General features: G+C 45.7%; 1 protein-coding gene across 1 annotated transcript in view; it reads right to left on the bottom strand.

Annotated features, from left to right (window-relative positions):
* The window catches only part of LOC147748891 (myomegalin-like), a 1,575,921-nt gene that overhangs the window by 904,624 nt on the left and 652,026 nt on the right, over positions 1-19,271 (bottom strand). Inside the window, exon 14 of the mRNA XM_086928761.1 lies at positions 15,442-15,630. Within this exon, the coding sequence (XP_086784887.1) occupies positions 15,442-15,630 (189 nt within the window). The remainder of the gene's footprint in view (positions 1-15,441; positions 15,631-19,271) is intronic.

Raw genomic sequence — 19,271 nt, 5'->3', positions numbered from 1 at the left:
GCCAAAACAAAGCTTTTAAAAAAAAAATAATTTAGGGGGGCGTGGCTAGCAGCCGACGATGGCGGCAGCCTAGAGGGAGAGCTCCGTGCTCGAAGCGGCTCCCAAATAAATCCGGACTTCCATCCGTAGTTTAAACTTCCCAGGCGGGAAGGCAACGAAGCCCAGGACCGGGCGGCAGCTAACCGGAACAGCGCGACCTCAATCCGAGGTCGGGAGCCACGGTTCTTACAGTCCCTCGTGTGGGCCTATCCACAGCATCCGGACCGGGGACCACAGTAGGCGACGGGCCGGGCAGGAAGTGGCCCGTCTCGGCCTTAAACTACCGGAAGTGCCCGGCCACGAAGAGCGGCGGCCTGAAACACCGGGGCGCCCGGCCACTAACGCCGGACCTCACGAATCCGAGGTTACTGGCAGAGGATCCTTCTGCAGTGAGGGCTGAGCGACGGCCGGCGCGCAGAACAGGAGCACCGAGGCGGCGGCCGCCATCTTGAGAGGCAGTGACCGAAGCGCCGGGGCAGGCGTCTGTGGACCCGCGCGGCACCATACACCACGCTGTGAGTCCCCCCGGGCGAACTGAGCGGCTGAGGGCACATTGGCCGAATAGACCCTGGGACACCTCCGCCAGGATTAGGTGCGGTGAGAAGGAAAGCGCCCGCACGGAGTACTCTTCATGAGCCCAGTGGAGTATGCCAGACAGTGACCGAGGCACCCCCACATAGGGTCCCAAGAACTAGCCCTAAAGACTGCTAACAAGGGGTGGCACACGTGAAACTGCAGGAGGGCGGAAGGCAGTAGTTCCCGGTAGCATACCCCACACGCCAGCCTAGGACTTGATTGGCAACCCCACGCCACCATACAGCAAATGCCCCGTCCTGCCTGATTTCACTACTGGACGCAGCAACCGAAGCACCTCTCAGGCGCTACACCTCGCCCCGACACCCAGCGCGTGCCCCAGGAAAACCCCCCGGGTGGCAGGGTGTGGAGGATAGGAAGGAGCGGCGCCAACCTACAGTTCAGCCAGCCCGAGTCACGTAGAGATGGCTGGCAAGGGGCCTAAAAACGCGGCGGCGCAGACGCGCCTGGACCGGTTCGCGTACGAAAAGCCAGGCTCACCCTCGCAGGAAGCCAAACCACAATCGGGCAAGACGGCCGAAGCGACCGGTGGCAAGAAAGCGACCATTGACGACGTCATGCGTGCCCTCACACAGGTACAAGCCACGGTGGGATCAATCTCAGCCGAGATCACACTTATAAGGGCGGACTTTCACAAGATGACGGAAAAAGTGAACAATATGGAGGTGGTAACCAAATCCTTGGTCGAGGACGTGTAGGAGCTGCAAATCAGCATGGAACGTATCTCGAAAGAAAACAGGGAACTGCGCGACAAGCTCGATGACCAAGAAGGGCGCTCGAGACGGAACAACATACGTATCGTAGGTGTGCCAGAATCGGAAGACACAAGGGCAATGGATCTCTATGTGGAGAACCTAATCAAAGAGACTCTGAAACCCAAAGGACTCTCTGCCTTCTTCACGGTGGAAAGGGCGCACCGGGTACCGGGCGGGCGCCCTAAGACTGGAGCTAACCCCAGACCGATAATAGCAAGACTCTTCAACTTCAGGGATCGAGACGCCATCTTACAGGCGGCGAGGAACTCGCCCCCCATCAAGATACAGAACGCGACACTTGCATTCTTTCCTGATTACACGGCCGAGGTTGCACGGAGGAGGAGAACCTTCTTTGAAGTAAAAAAAGAACTGAGAGCCAGAGAAATCCCATACTCTATGCTTTTCCCAGCCAAGCTTCGAGTCGTAGCTGACAACAAGACTTGGTTCTTTGATTCCCCGGAAACGGCGAGGGACTGGCTGGAGGGATGGAGGTCAGCGGGCCTCCCTCGTCGCTCCAACAGACATAATAAACACCGTGCTACAGGCTCCCGACAGGACTCGCAAACCAACGACGAAGATACAGAACTCCAGTCCCCGATGGCCGAACATCAAGAGGACAGTGCAGACGGAGAACAATGAAACACGGCAATTATTTGTGGAACCGATGGAGAAAGAAAAACTGCAAGGCCGCCATGGACACTGGGCGGAAGGGCCTCCGCAGCTGAGGAAGGGAGCCGCTGACCACGGAGAAACCTTCACCCCAGCGAGCAAGTACTATGTTATGGGTTGGGATCAAGCACTCTGCTAAGTTTGGGGGGCGGGCAGTTTGGAGTCCGTTGAGCAGGGGGGCAGGGAGGGGGGGAGTTGGGGGGGGGAAGGGGTTCTGGTTCTTAGTTTTTACACAGGGTCATGTTAGCTACGATAGGGCACACACACACAGAATGGTGAGGTTACGATACACGGGCCTCCTGGTCCTCCACGCACGGAAGTCATCCATCCACATACCCGGCCATGGTGGGGGAGGGCACTGACATAGGGCAGGGGGCCCCACTGCGCCTCATGTCCTGGAACGTGAGGGGGTTGGGTGATAAAATTAAGCGAGGCCTGGTCCTACAAAGCATTAGAAGATTGAACCCCGCCCTGGTCCTGCTACAAGAAACGCACCTCACCGGCACGGCCACAAAGGCCCTAGACAGGAAAGGCTATAGTATGCTAGTCCATTCTGAGTTCACGAAGGGATCCCGGGGCACCGGGATATTGATTCACCGTTCCTCCAGGTTTATAACCCAATCAACGGCAGTTGACACACAAGGACGCTTCGCAGCGGTACATGGGCAGTGGGAGGGAAAACCGCTCAACGTGGTGTCGGTGTATGTTCCGCCGGCGTTACACACCATAGCCTTCCCGGAACTGGGGAAATTCTTACTAGGCCTTGCAGAAGGGGACCTGATATTGGGTGGGGATTTCAATGCAGTGGCACAAGACTCCCTAGACCGGCACCCAACGCGTACACAAACACCGGGGCACTCCAAACTACTTGACTTCATGGAGGCACAGGGCTTAGTGGACATATGGAGGCGACTCCACCCAAACGATCGGCAGTACACATACTACTCGGCAGTCCACGATAGCCTATCGCGGATTGACTATTTCTTGACGTTAGGAGGGGGTCCCCTTGCCTTCACTGATTCCCAGATTAAACCACGGGGAGTCTCCGACCATTCCCCGCTGACGCTGACACTGTCCAACCAGGAACGGGCGTACAGGCGAGCTTACCCCATCTACCCGGGTTACCTCAGGGAACCAGGTATAGCTAAGGCTTTGAAAAGAACCACACGATCCTACCTCGCCGAGAATGTGGGATCAGTGGATTCGCCTACAATCCTGTGGGAAGCCTACAAAACAGTACTCCGCGGACAGGCGATTTCAGTGATCACGCAGCACAAACACACACAACGTCAGGAACTGAGGGGCCTAGAGGACCAGCTAGACAAGGCAACACAGGAACACGAAAGTAATCCGACTGGGGATGCCAAGCATGCGCTCCAGCTGGCTCAGCAGCATCACACTGGCTTTCTGCGTCGCAGAGTGAAAGACAATATGTCAGCGACTGCGAGCAGGGTGTATGACGTGGGCGACAAAGCCGGGAGGCTTCTGGCGTGGCTGGAGAAGGCGCGGGGGGGTCAAAGGGCCATACTCCAACTGAAGGACCCTAGTGGTGAAACACAGTCCAGCCCGGCGCGGATAGTGGAACTCCTGGCAGACCATTTCCACTCCGTGTACTCCCCTGACTATATGGTCACACGAGACTTGGCAGAGAGATCTCTCATAGGGGTGCCGGTCCGCACCCTCTCCCCAGACCAACGGGATGAGCTTGAATCCGACCTGACGGCGGAAGAAATACAAATGGCCATATCCGCGCTACACCCGGGGAAGGCGCTGGGCCCCAATGGTGTACCGATAGAGTGGTACAAAACCATGTCCGAAACGTTGTCCGCACCATTACTCGATATGTTCCGGGAGTGTCGGGTGCAAGGCCGATTGCCTCCTGACCAACGCACGGCCACAATTGTCGCGATACCTAAGCCCGGCAAGCCCCCTGAGGAATGCGGATCATACCGCCCGATTTCCCTCCTTAACGCCGAAAGTAAAATACTTGCGAAACTATTGGCCACCAGGTTGATGTCCCACCTAACACATCTAATACACCCTGACCAGTCAGGCTTCATGCCACACCGGAGCACGGCGCTGAACCTGAGGCGGCTGCATGGAGTGCTGGCCCGCGCCCCGCAGCTGGAGGAACCGGCAGCGGTACTGTCACTGGACGCCAAAATGGCGTTTGACATGGTGGAGTGGCGCTATCTCTTTGCGGTCCTGGAACACATGGGTTTCGGCCCGACGTTCATATCGTGGGTCAGACTACTATACACCGAACCCGTGGCGCGGGTAACCGCAAACGGACATATTTCTAGAGAGTTTCCGCTGGCGAGGGGCACGAGACAGGGATGCCCACTCTCACCGCTACTGTTCGCCCTAGTGCTGGAACCCCTGGCCACGATTATCAGAACCACCCAGCTGCTGAAAGGCATACAGTGGGGAGGCGGATGGGAGGATAGGATATCCCTGTACGCAGACGACATGCTCGTCTACCTCACGGACCTCGTGAACAGTATCCCGGTACTATTGGCACTGTGCGAACGCCACGGTGCGGCTTCGGGATACAAAATCAACTGGTCCAAGTCCGTCCTCTATATGATACAGGGCGAACTTCCAGCCCTGCCGGAAGATTGCCAACTGCTCATAGAACGTTTCTCCTTTAAATACCTAGGGATACGGATAACGATGGACCACTCCACCTTCCTTGAACTAAATCTTAAGCCCCAGCTGGACAGACTAAAATCAGATGTGCGCCACTGGAAAACTCTCCCCTTAACACTCCTAGGCAGAGCTGCGCTCTTCAAAATGATGGCGCTACCCCGCTTCCTCTATGTTTTAGAGAATACGCCAGCGACGATCCCCGTAACATTCTTCCGCCAGGTGTCGGCACAACTGTCCGGCCTTCTGTGGGGAGACAAACCAGCCAGGGTGGCGCAGGTGAAATTAACCAGGGATTGGTATAGTGGGGGGATAGCCCTCCCCAACCTCGAACTGTACTACTGGGCCTCACACCTCAAGGTGATCAACCAGTGGGTCCATGCAGCACAGGACGATCCCGCGTATGAGGCAGATCGACGCCAACTGGGTACGTCCACCCTCCTAGCCCCACTTTACAACAAAGGCATAGCAAGGAAGTTGGAGGGACCCACCAAACACACAGTAGCCATCTGGCACAAAGCGCAAAGGCGGCTGCATGGGAGGGAGTGATTACTAAACTTACGCCACTATGGGACACTAAAGCCCTCGGTAACCTGCGCAGTTCAAAAGGGTTTGAACAATGGGACACCATCGGGATTTCTACGGTGGGCGACCTGTGGACGAGGGACGGCGTGCTCTCCTTTGCGACCCTAAGGGAGCAATACAACCTTGAGGTGACAGAAACATATAGATACATACAAATTAGACACGCACTCTTGTCAGTGATGGACCCAGGCATGACACCCCCGGAATCGGCTCCGTTAGAGGACCGGTTACTCACGGACTACATGGAGTCCAGCGCAACCTCCCTCACCTACCGCAAACTGCTGAACAATCTGCCGGATCCCCTCGGAAAATTGAAGGAATATTGGGAAGACGAGGTTGGGGACCTGGACGAGGCAGACTGGAACGCAGCTCTGGCATCTCCCAGAGAGGCAGGTGTTTCCACCCGATTCAGATTGGTCCAATTTAAAATACTCCACAGGGTCTACTACACCCGCACGACACTACACAAAATACACAGAGCAGACCACCCGCACTGTCTGAGAAATTGTGGGGAGGAGGGTACACTGTTCCACACTATCTGGACCTGTCCAACCATACAGAACTATTGGAGGTGTGTAACTCGCACGATCGGCCAAACCCTCCAGAACCCGTTCACTCCCGATCCTAGAGTCTGCCTCCTAAATGTGTGGGGCCCGACAGACCTGTCACTTCATGCGAAGAGTTGGGTGGTCATTGGTGTAATGATGGCAAAGCGTGATATTGCAAAAAACTGGGGGGCACGGGAGGCGCCAACACTGGCGCAGTGGTGCAGAAACATGGATGTGCTTATGGTGACAGAGAGGGCTGTGTATCAACAAAGACTTAATCCACGCAAATGGAATAGAATTTGGACACCGTGGAACACATATAGGGGGGACATTTGTGAGCCTCTTCCTGAGGAGGAGGATGAGGACAGCTCTGGGGACGAGGTGGATCTGGAGTAGTGGGGGGGAGGGAGGGAGGGAACCCAGGCAAGGGACCTGCCACAAAGACTTGGGCACCACAACCCAGGCAAGAATGTAAGAGCTATTAAGGGCCCCATGGCCACACCAATGTTATACTGGACTACTGTGCCGAATCATGAACTTTGACCCTTGAAGTAGCAAGTTTTAAGTTGGGGGGGTAAAATGTAAAAGTTGCTCTATTGATCGGTGGCAGCTGAATGTTGAGGCTGCCCAGCTGAATGTATAACTGTCGTTTTATACCTTGTGCTAGCAACAACAAAAATAAAACTTTTAAAATTTAAAAAAAAAAAAAAAAAAAAAAAAAAAAAAAATAATAATTTAGGCAGATTGTGTGCTGGGTTCACGAATCGTGGGGAAACTATTAAAAAAAATGAAAAACTGGCTCCCTCGCTTCATTTAAATGAGCCCCGGGGACTGCCACCCCCGGGGCTTGTTTTTTAATGTGTGTGGGGGGCCTCCAAGGCCATCCCAAGCCCCCGGGACCGCCACCCCCGGGGCTTTTCGTAAATATTCGCAGGAGCACACGACGGCCCCGGAGACCAAATCAAACCTGTGTGGGGGGGCTCGAGCCACTCCACACGCCGCGGGGACTGCACCTCCCCGGGGCACTAAAATGCAAATTTGGGGGTCCGTTATGGATATATATATTTGGTCATGCCCTGTGGGATGGGGTCCCTGAGGCGAATGTAAATTAATGAAAGTGGATGTTTAAAAAAAAAAAAAAAATTGGTGCGTGGAACTCAGTGAGGCACCCTAGTGTGAACGCGATGGGTGTGCGGCCCCCTGGTGTGAACGCGAGGGGTGCGCTGCTCCCAGCGCGGCCTCTGGTGTGAACGCGAGGGGTGCGAGGCGTTGCCCCCTAGTGTGAACATGATGGGTGGGTGGTTCTAAAAAGAGCCCTTGTGTTTATAATGAGTTTCTTGCAGATATATGTAAGTGTGGTTGCAGAGCTTTAGGTTGTTGAGAAACACTATTTTCCCTTCATCAGTGAAGTGTACTCCCTCACTCCTGTAGATGCCCTCCATATGGAAATGTAGATTGTTGTTATATATGGAGCCCATAAGCAGAAACCGCTTCATTGACATTTTATCTAGCTTTCTCAATCTGAGGACAAAATTGATTGGACCACTTCCATTTCTGTCTTTGGCGCTATGTTAGAGTATACAAAGGCAGTTTTGGGGAAAAGCAACATCAATTCTGCAAAAGTGTCCTTCATTAGCAATTCCAGACCTACCCCAGTCAATGGGCCTAGGTCACTGCCACCACAGTGCACAATCATGAGGTCAGGGGGTTGGAGATGCAAAAAGGTTTTAACCACAGGCATCAAATGGTGTCACTTTAATCGTCTCTGTCCAATCCATTTAATGTCTACATTTTGCAAAGCTAGGTCTTTGTCAATACCTCTGCGTTCAGCATACGTTTTGCACCAGAAAACATAGCTGTGCCCAACAATCCACACTGAAAGCATCTTGAAGTGATGACTGTAGGTAATGAAAAGATGTCTGCAGTTGAGGTAGTCAGTTGATAGAATGAGAGATATCTAAAATGGTGGACAAGATTCTGTTTTAAAGAAAGTAGAGATTTGATTGGCTGTTTAAGGACATTGTACATTCAAAAATAGGGTGCATTTTATTTTGTTTAAAAAGCAAGTTTCTTATTGGTTAATAAAAAATGTTTGAAAGGTACAGCAGAAAGGGTAAGGTCATGTTTTGCGAAGCCAACCACACCTGCTGTTTGCATTTGCAACATTGTGTGGTGAACTTGAAAATATGGTGAACTTGTGACCTGTCAGTTAAGTTGAATGTTGCATGAGCTGTTGCTATGGAAAAAGCAATTAAGCAGAAGGGGTGATGAAGTCAGTTGAAAAGGGATATTATCTATGACCAAAGGAAATGTGTTTTACAATTTGAAAATCTCTGGGAACCAATGTCATTTGTTGCTTATGTGTATTTGTATGGAAAACCCAAGGCTGGGGGTAGCCTTGCCACTACTGGGTTTACCTTGCAGAGTCTGGTGATTTATATTGACTGTGTGTAAAAGAAAATCCTGTCTGGATGTGTGAAATTTTTCATTCAACAGATTTATTTGCAAGGCGAGTTATATATTTTTGAGGTTTATTTAAAAAAGATTTGACATTATTCTAAAACTGTGTTGCTTGAAATATATTATTAAATTGGAATTAGTTTGTGTTTGAAGTAGTTTGTTTAAAAAAACAGTCTGTACAGTAATATTTATATTTTTAAGTCTGTTCAAAGGTATAGCTGAATGATGCCTCATATTTTTAGATACTTGGTTGAAGATGCAGTACAAAATGTCTATTTTGAAAGATGTTCATATAAGGTGTAGTTTATTAGGCTTTATTTTTTCTTCTCTCTACAAAGATCTAGTTACATGATACTGCATAATTATAGATAGTTTGGTAAAATGCAGCGCAACTGTGCTGTTTGAAAGATGATCATATAAGGTGTTAACAATTAGGTTTCTGTTATTAGTTTGTACAGATGGTAAAGTTAAATGATGCCATAGGTTTTAAGATAGAATGGTGAAATAAAGTGTTGTTAATTATGCTTCTTTTAGTATTCTGAGCAAAGGTATAATTGAATGATGCCACATAATTTTAGATACAATGGTTAAGATGTATAATAAAAGTGTGGTTTAAGAAATGCTCATAAAAGGTGTTGTTAATTAGTCTTCTTTCTTAAGTCTGTTGAGAGATATAGGTTAAGGATATCACATATTTCCAGATTTAATGGTGAAGATGTAGCTCAAAACGAAACCACCACATATTACTCTTTCTGGTATGTTGTACTTATCTATTTAACTAGATGGAATGTAATGACTCATGAATGTGTCCAGATTGTATTTATAAAGTTGCATGTATATGTACTGAATTATTGAGAGGTGCCTGGCTGATTACAGGAGTGCAAAGGTAGAGAATATGTGATTTTATAAGTACATGAGAAATGGTTTCCTGATTCTATATTGTGCAATCACTCAGTTAGTATGCCAGCACTACCCTTGCATTCATGCAATGGCTCATGCACTAACTCATGCAGTCGTAACATCTCCAGAGCACTACACATGCAGTCCAGCAATCCTCCTGTCACTCCCTGTGGACTCTTTTAATCAGTCTGCCTTGTCCTTATCCAATCACTCTGACAAAACCTAAGCACTTATAAATTCACCATGCACTCTACTTGCAGCACTCTAAGTATGCTGTCACTATCCATGTACTCATGCAATGACCCAGGCACTTACACATGCAGTGATACAATCACATGTGCACTATCCATGCAGTCCTGTAACCAACTATTGATTCACTCCTCCAATTACCCAGGTAGTACCCATGCAGTCTATCACATTGTAACTCCCTGTGCACTCCTCCAATCCCCCATCCCCTACCATGTACTAATCAAATCACTCCACCAAAACATAAGCAGTTAGAAATTCATCATGCACTCTCCTTGCAGTACTCTAATTATCCAGACAGTAACCATGTACTTGTGCAATTACCCAGGCACTATCTCATGCACTTCTACAATCCTTTAAGTGCTACCTATTAGGTTCAGTAATCTCTCTGTTACTAGCTATGCTCTCCTCCAATTACCCAGCCAGTCCCATGTCCTTATCTAATTACTGCTACAATCCAAACATTCATAAATTCACCATGTACTCTCCTTCCAGCACTGTAAGTATCCTGTCGCTATCCATGTACTCATGCAATGGTCCAGGCATTAACACATGCAATGCTACAATCACATGTGCACTATCCATGCAGTCCTGTAACCAACCACTGATTCACTCCTCCAATTACCCAGGGAGTACCCATGCAGTCTAGCAATCACACTGTCCCTCTCAATGCACTCCTCCAATCACCGAGCCAGTACCATGTACTAATCCAATCACTCTGCCAAAACATAAGCAGTAAGAAATTCACTATGCACTCTCCTTGCAGTACTCTAATCCACCAGTCAGTACCCATGTACTCCTGCAATTACCTAGGCACTTTCTGCACTTCTACAATCCTTTAAGTGCTACCTACAAAGTTTAGTAATCTCCCTGTTCCTAGCTATGCTCTCCTCCATTTACCCAGCCAGTCCAATGTCCTTATCCAATCACTCTGCCAAAACATAAGTACTTATAAATTTACAGTGCACTCTTGTTGCAGCACTCTAATTATTCAGTCAATACCCATGTACTCATGCAATTACCCAGGCACTAACTCGTGCACTTCTACAATCCTTTGAGTGCTAAGAATACAGTTTAGTAATCTCCCTGTTACTAGCTATGCTCTCCTCCAATTACTCAGCCAGTCTCATGTCCTTATCCAATCACTCAGCCACAATCCAAGCATTCATATATTCAGCGTGCACTCTCCTTGCAGCACTGTAAGTATCCTGTCACTATCCTTGCAGTCATGCAATGACTCAGGCATTAACACATGCAATGCTACAATCACATGTTCACTATCCATGTAGTCCTGCAACCAACTATTGATTCACTCCTCCAATTACCTAGGTAGTACCCATGCAGTCCAGAAATCACACTGTCACTCCCTGTGCACCCCTCCAATCCCCCAGCCTCTACCATGTACTAATCCAATCTCTCCGCCACAACACAAACAGTTAGAAATTCACCATGCGCTCTCCTTGCAGTACTCTAATCATCCAGTCTGTACCCATGTACTCATGCAATTACCCAGGCACTAACACATGCACTTCTACAATCGTTTCAGTGCTATCTATACAGTTGACTAATCTCCCTGTAACTACCTATGCACTCCTCCAATTACTTAGCCAGTCCCATGTCCTTATCAATCACTGCCACAATCCAAATTCATACCTAATATTTTTAAAGCCAAAGTTCTGAGAACATCATTCGTCCTTTTGGGAAGATGTCAATATGAATTAATTACATTATTTTGGATAATAATTTCAATGCAAAGGATTTCAGGAATATCATTCGGCCTAGTGGGAAGACATTGATATGAATTAACAAGTGTATTTTGTCTATCCTCAATGCAAATGTTTTAAAGAACATAATTTAGACTATAGGGAAGATATGAAGAATTGCTGATTCAATTATCGTTTCTGTTCTTTGATATTGTATTTAGAAAATTGTCTTCGAAAGAAGCATTTCATATATTTGATATTTGTATTATATGCAATGTTATTGAGGATGTTTATTTTTGGAAATGTGAACACATAGTTGACTTTGTTGTAAATATTTTGGACACAGATATGTTTTTTTTTTAACAATCTTATTGATTGTATTTTTTTGCCCGCTGTTACATGATGAGCAATATTGAAATTACTGTCTATGGTGAAATTCAATAGATTCTGAGAACAGCAAAAAAGGCAAACTGAATATCTTATATAATGGTAAAATTATGTTGTGTAGTTTAAACTATATTATTATATGTTATAACAGTTTGTTTTCTCTTTTACAGACCAAAATTCTAACGTTTGAAAGTTTTTAAAATGTACATAATAATAAACAACTGCAAAAAGTGTTTCAAAGACTTTCATATCTACTATTGTAAAGGTAAGATTAAGTAACCCAAATCCTATCCATACACTACTGCATGCATTCACCTCTGCACTATCCATACAGTCCTCTAACCATCTAGACACTGCTCATTCACATCTCAAATTCCTCAGGTAGTATCCATGCAGTCCAGCAATCACCCTGTCATTCCCGATGCACTCCTCTAGTCACCCAGCCAGTGCCATGTACTAATCCAATCCCTCTGCCAATACCCAAGCACTTCAATTCACTCAGGCTCTCTCCTTGCAGTACTCTAATCATCCAGTCAGTACCCATGTACTCATGCAATGACCCAGTTACTAACACATGCAGTGCTGCAATCCTTTGAAGACTACCTATGCAGTTCAGTAATCTCCCTGGTACTTCGTATACACTCGTCCAATCACCAAGGCAGTCCTATGTCCGTAACCAATTACTGCGCCAAAACCGAACCACTTATAGATTCACCACCCACTTTCCACGCACTACTCTAATCTTGCAGTCACTACTCATGTACTCATTGAATGAACCAGGAACTAACACATACACTGGTACAATCCTTGTGTACTACTCATGCAGTCCTCTGACCACCTACACACTTCTCATTCGGTCCTTGAATTCCCCCGATACTACCCATGCAGATCAGCAAACACCTTGTCAGTCCCTGTTCACTCCTCCAGTCACGCAACCAGTACCATGTACTAATCGAAACACTCTGCTAATACCCAAACACTAATACATTTACTACACACTCTCCTTGTACTACTCTAATTATCCACTCAGTACCCATGTACTCATGCAATGACCCAGTCACAAACACACGTACTGCTGCAATCCCCTATGGACTACCCATGCAGTCCTTTAACCACTTACATATTTCTCATTCACTCCTCCAATTCTCGAGGTAGTACCCACGTAGTCCAGCAATCACCCTGTCACTCCTCATGCAGTCCTCCAGTCACTCAGCCACTACCATGTACTAATCCAATCACTCCGCCAATATCCAAGCACTTATAAATTCACCATGTACTCACCTTGCAGTACTCTAATCTTTCAGTCAGTACCATTGTACTCATGCAATTACCCAGGCACTAACTCATGCACTTTTACATTCCTTTGAGTGCTAACTATACAGTTTAGAAATCTCCCTATTACTAACTCTCCATTCATCCAATTCCCAACCACTCCTATGTCCTTAGCCAATCCCTCTGCCAAAAGCCAAGCACTTATAAATTCACCATGCACTCTCCTTGCAGTACTCTAAGTATCCAGTCACTATACATGTACTCATGCAATGACCCAGGCACTAACACATGCAATGCTACAATCACATGTGTACTATCCATGCAGTCCTCTAACCACCTACACACTACTGATTCACTCCTCCAATTACCCAGGTAGTACCCATGCAGTTCAGCAATAAATCCGTATTTGTAAAGTGTGAACTCCTCACCTTTACGGGTCTCAATGCACTAGGGGCCGTTGTGGAAATTAAGTGAGCTATTGCCCAGAGTCACATGGTGCTGAGCTGCCGATCGAACCATGAACCCTGCGCTCCGAAGACAACTGCCCTGGCTGCTGCACCACAACTTTCCACTGTCACTCTCAGTACACTCTCCTTGCAGTACTCTAATAATCCACTTAGTACCCATGTAGTCATACAGTGACCCAGGCACTAACACATGCAGACCTACAATTACCTGTGCATTACTCATGCAGTCCAGCCATCTCCCTGTCACTACCCATGCACTCTTAGAATCAATCATGCTCTACATATGTACTCAAGCAATCACCCAGATATTAGCATGCAGTTATTTCTCTTTTTTAACCAAATAAGGTAGTTTTGATGAGAACTGTTTTTTTCTTCTTTTTTGTTTTTATTTTTTTGTGTTTTTTAAACAATTTTGTGAAATTTGTGGGTGTTTTTTGAAAAATGAAAAAACAAACAGACAAAACTTTAAACTTTGGGAATTATATTGTCACTCCAACAGAAGAAAAAAAATTGCAGTGATAGTTTCTTGCTGCTGAACACGCAGCGTCAACTGACTGCTCCCCACAACATAAAATGGCATTGTATTTTATACAATGCTGTTTGAGCGTTGCAAACCCTGTTGTGGTGCAACATGTCACTAAAAACTATATAACCAAACACGCCATTTGCACTTCAAGGGAAAACTGCTACAAGTTACAGTTAACAGATAAAGATCTCAGACTGGGGGATGCTCTTCTGCTGCACAACCTGGTGCTCTGTAGAAGTCCATTCCTGTTAACATGCACAGTTCGCATTCCTTAAACCACGTTTATGGAAAACACAAACTCTTCTTTTCTACTGGTCTTCGCCTCATGGTTTTGCTGGCACCTTGAATGATCTCTACAGATCTGCATAACCCTTGATAAGTATTGAGTTATGAAGATGCATTCATGTTATGACTCACCCCTTAGGACAATTCTCTATTCCCTTTAATCCATCTGACCTTGTGTATTATTTGTAATCCACTTGCCCATTATGAATTTTGAGAATTATTTCCCTTCCTCTTTTGCATATGGGGCGCCAACCTGTTTATAATCCCTTTTGGCTCACATTGTGAGTGTTCTAGAGTTATGCTGTACTGACTGCAGGTAATTGGAAGATTTTGCTCAGCTACATGCCATGTTCCTAGAGTAAGTCTGTAAGTAAGCTACATTTGTTGTACAATTTACTGAGTTATATTCCTTATTTCTAGCAAATTTGAATATTAACGAAGAACTGAGATCTCCTGTTCCACAAAATTATTTTAATAATTGCATACACTATGCCTGTATAACTGAGCATGTTACAAATTGTACTGCCCCTTGCCTCTATTTTGATTTACATTTTTGTACATGCCCTACTGCCCTTTTAACTTCTTGTCTCATATGATAAGAATATTTTGTAATTCTGAGCTAAAGAGACCAATGGCTGAAAAAGTACATAAAAACGTCAATATCTGTCCTCGGGATGCCATATGAACATCAAGATGTGATGCACCTTTCAGCCTGCGACTCTGGGCTATATATTATATCTATCTCTCAGGCACCATGGACTTCCCTCTCAGCCAATAATATACTCGATGTACCTAAAAAAAAGTAATATTGGTTCTGTGTATAGTGCACATTTATAACAGTCAAAACAATTTACCATCAAAATATTTGCCCTACTTCACCTACTAGTCTCCTCGATTCTTTAATATTTAAACCCTGGGGCGCACACCATTAGATACCACATGCACGCGCATTTTCACCACATGCAACTTTAGAAATGAAAACTTTTTGTCTTGCACTACATGTTTCGCTTTTTAGATGATACAGTAGTTGACAATCAAATCGTGTTTTGCTTCATACAGATACAGAAGGAGGTATGAAGAGAAAACACACTGAAAAAAATAGGGACTGCAAAGACCCAAAAATATGGCTGATAAAATACTGTCCGTACATAAATATATTCCCAAAGCATTCTAAAATTCACCTGAACACAACAGCAATAATATGACTGCAATAATGTGAGAAATTGAGTTAGAATAGTATATTACCTAGCCATAGAGTAGGTGAAAATTAAATTGGAATGGTTTGTACATAGTCTTTGTCCATAATTTTCATTGTAGCCTGCCACATGGAATCGTAAAAAAGAAGGGAGCAATCCTCACCGTGATAATCTCTTCCTTTTGCTCCAGAAGGGCCCGGAGGCGGCCCAATTCATCGGTCTGGTTGAGCGAAGGCCCATCATTCTCTCCCGCAAAGTCTTCCAATCCCGTGTCTTTTAGGGAAAACTTTTCACACTCTCTGTACTTGAAAGATCCGTCTTCCGAAGTCCAAGCCCGGTTTTCTAATGCAACCTGCTTAAACAAAACCCAATGCACATGCTACTGTTAGCTCATGAATATTACCGTACATCATGTAATTTACGTTCATTTATAGACCGCAGCAGAAGAACTGAGAAATATACAATTACTTTTTACCTTGTGAGACAATACCTGTAAGGAAAACTTTTCTGAGCAGAGTTGTGATTATTCACAGGCTGAAAAGTTTCTTTTGAGTAGGCTTACTATGCCACAATGAGGTCCTTGAGGTTTGTGAGGGCACCTCTGTGAACCGGTCAAGTCAGGAATAACTTTACTCGGTTCAAAAAAGGACCAAAAAAGTATTACATACATTAAAAATGAATACAATTTACATGTCGAATTTATGCAATAATGTCACTTGACTCAGATACTCAACAGTTTATAAAAAGTTTAAAATTCAAGTTTCTAAAAAGGAAAGCACCCATTTCATTTACATTTCGTAGCGTTTCCTTATTAAAAATGCAACTCTAATAAAATGTAATAGTGCAGTACAAATAACTTCAGTGGACAAGGAGCGTAGGAGTTTAAAACCCTCCTTGTAGTTACGGGGGTGAGTTTCTCTTAAAAGTGGAATAAGGAACCATGCCCATGGCACTTTGTAGACTGTGCAGAATTGAGTAAAGTGCAGGGTGCTTTGCTGAACTATCACAAGGGCAGGGGGTGAGGTTATTGCACCATCCAGCCTGTTTAGGAAAGGCAACTAAAAAGTGCAATGTGCAAAGCTGAAGCTTAGTCAATAAAAATCTGAACTGCGCATTCGTGGTAAAGGACAGGTAAAATTGTTGTTGCAAAAGAGGCGGATCTAACTGAGGATGCAGCCCTGATTGCCACCGGCGATTATCAAGCTCCACAAAACATGCATCTTTTATAATCAGTTTCATATTTAAATCGATGATGGCAGGATTAATATAATAATGCCCTAGGCCTATTTCATTGAATTTTCATGTCACATAATGAAGCCTTGGGATAGCCTCGGCATTATCCAGCGTCATGCAATCCTTAAACATTTCCCATGTGAGCTTTAAGTCTCCTGACAGCCAGACTTTAGCCCAGAGTATCAGTGGGGCAATATTAATCCAATCTGCAATAAAATCCATCTCTACCTCAGAGTGACAAAATGCTGTAGAGGCACTTTTTGGGATCAACACTCTTTTTAAAAACTTGTTTTCTAGTGTTTGCAGTTGTCTACATGTAATAAGAGGGTCCCAGTTCAGTTTATTATTGAAAACATTCCCCAGGTAAGTAAAGTTGGAGACCTTGTCAATCGTCTTACCCTTTACAATACATTTCCTAGATTTAGTATGACTTGGACCACAAACCATAATATAAGATTTAGTAAAATGTACTTCTAAGTATAAAGATAAAATCAGTAAAAGCATTCAGAGACTTCTGTAAACTATTTGCAGTTAAGGCCATTAAAACTGTTGTCCCCATAAGACAACAGCGGGACCGGATTTCCTCCAATTTTCGGGAAGTCTCATTTTAGATCTATCAGGGCTGATTCTAGGCCATTTGTATATACGAGGAAGAGAAAGCGGGCCAGTATACACCCCTGATGTACTCCAAATCGTATGGCTACCATAGTGGACGCATTCAACCTATGCAGGAGGGTAATGAGAGTTTCCTCGAAACCCATTTTCCCCATCATGGACCACAATTTCCCCCTGTTGGCCGTGTCGAAGGCGCTGGACAAGTCCATGAAGGCAAGGTGGATTGAACCCTTCCTTGCCTTCATGTACTTACCCATAATCAGGGCCAAGTTGAGGCACTGTTCATTTGTCCCCATGCCTCTTCTAAAACCATATTGAGTTTGAGACATTAGCCCAGTTGAATCTGCCTAAGTCTCAAGACGTGCTAAAATGACCCTTCCCAGCACCTTTACTATAGTGTCAATTAACGAAATGGGCCTATAACAGGTCGGGTCTTCCTTATTTCCCTTTTTGTACACGGGTACCACTAGGACTCTTTCCATGATGCAGCGATAGGGCCAATTATTGCCGCTCTAAAGACGTTTGTCAAAAGGGGTTCCCACTCTAAAGACGTTTGTCAGGAGGGGTGCCCAGAGTATTATATTGCTTTTAAATAAATCAAGGGGTACCCCATCAGGCCCTGTGGCTTTAAGGTGTATAACTTTCATAAGGGCATCCTCAACCTCACTCACTGGCAGGGAAGAGCTCAAATGGTGTGCAGTAGCTGAATTTAATGGGAAGTCGCGACTCATTTCCTGATCAACAATGCCATTCGTGCTAAATATATTTGTATGGTGCGATTCCCACACTTTCCCTGGTATTAGTAAGACCATTCCTATTGAATCCTTTGAGAATAATGGGCAGTTCATTACCTCCCGAAAACTCCTAAAGTCTTTGAGTGCGCTTGCTCGCTCTAAGTCTGCCCAAGCGAGCTTCCTTAGTTGATTCTTCCTCTGAGCAACTACGGTCTTGTAAACCTGCCTTGCGCTCTTGATTAAGGTTTTATCTCAAGGGTTTGTGTGTAGTGCCTTCTTTAAGTCCTTTTGGGCCCTTGTGCACTTAGCATTGAATCATTTGGTCCCCCTAGTTTCCCTTATTACAATTGGGTTCGTCAATTTTCTGGTCACGTCCCTGCAGATTCCCTGGAATCCCTGTGTAACCATCTCCGGGGGGAATCATGATCTAAGCATTTCAAGATGGAGCTTAAGTTTGCTTTAACAATACTCTCCTCAAATTGGGGAGGATTTATCTTGCTCCATTTCATTCTCACCCCTTGATTTGGGTTAGGCTGGAGGAGGCGACCATCGCCTTCCACCTTCTGGGCAGTTACGTGTGGAGAGGCAGTAAGGAGATTGTGATGGCTGACATTGTTGGCCTCCACTTCAAAACTGTCCACCAGGAAGGCGGATTTTTTAAATATTAACATGAAGTCAACAACGCTTTCCCTGCCTCTGCCCATATAGGTGGGATATTGGGTTGCTGGGCTACTGACCAAGGTGCCAACAAAAAGCAAATCATTCACAATAATAATATTATTTAAAGCGTCTCCCTGTGGAGTATGTATAAAATGCATCAGTGGTTGACCCTCTGTGTCCATTAACCCATATACTCTGTCTGAGCTATGCCGACATAAGGAGCAATTGAAATCCCCCCCACCCAATAGATACACAGGGGCTGCCACTTCCCTGCGATCCTTTCTATTTCCTCCTTAAGATTTGCAATGATGTCACATCTATTTGGGTCAGAAACGTTGTAGTACCAATTAATTAAAAGGGTCTTGACCTGAAACAAATTAAAAATCTAAATCAGTTGGTACCAAGGTGAATCTATGACAGTCTTTGCACTGATAGATCCGTATTTGAGAAAGATCAATGTCGCCAGTCCTCCTTTAGCTCTTCCTGCTGGTGAGGCGATTGCATGAACATTGAGGGAACAGTTGTAATCTAATTCAATATTCTCCCTGGACCATGTTTCCTGGATACAGATAATGTCAAAAGCGTTTACATAGTTTAACCACATTTCGTCCTCTAATTTCGAGCGAATGCCTGCAATGTTCCAGGAGAAAATTCAAAACAGACGGGTTTTGTGCGGCCATATACGTGGATCCTCCCTGTAACTAACAATCTCCAAGTTTAAGCCGGCCCCCCCACCCTTCCTAAATTATGT

Source organism: Lissotriton vulgaris, chromosome 1_1 (genome assembly GCF_964263255.1).
Source record: "Lissotriton vulgaris chromosome 1_1, aLisVul1.2, whole genome shotgun sequence".
Taxonomy (NCBI): domain Eukaryota; kingdom Metazoa; phylum Chordata; class Amphibia; order Caudata; family Salamandridae; genus Lissotriton; species Lissotriton vulgaris.
This window is presented reverse-complemented; position numbering and strand designations above follow the sequence as displayed.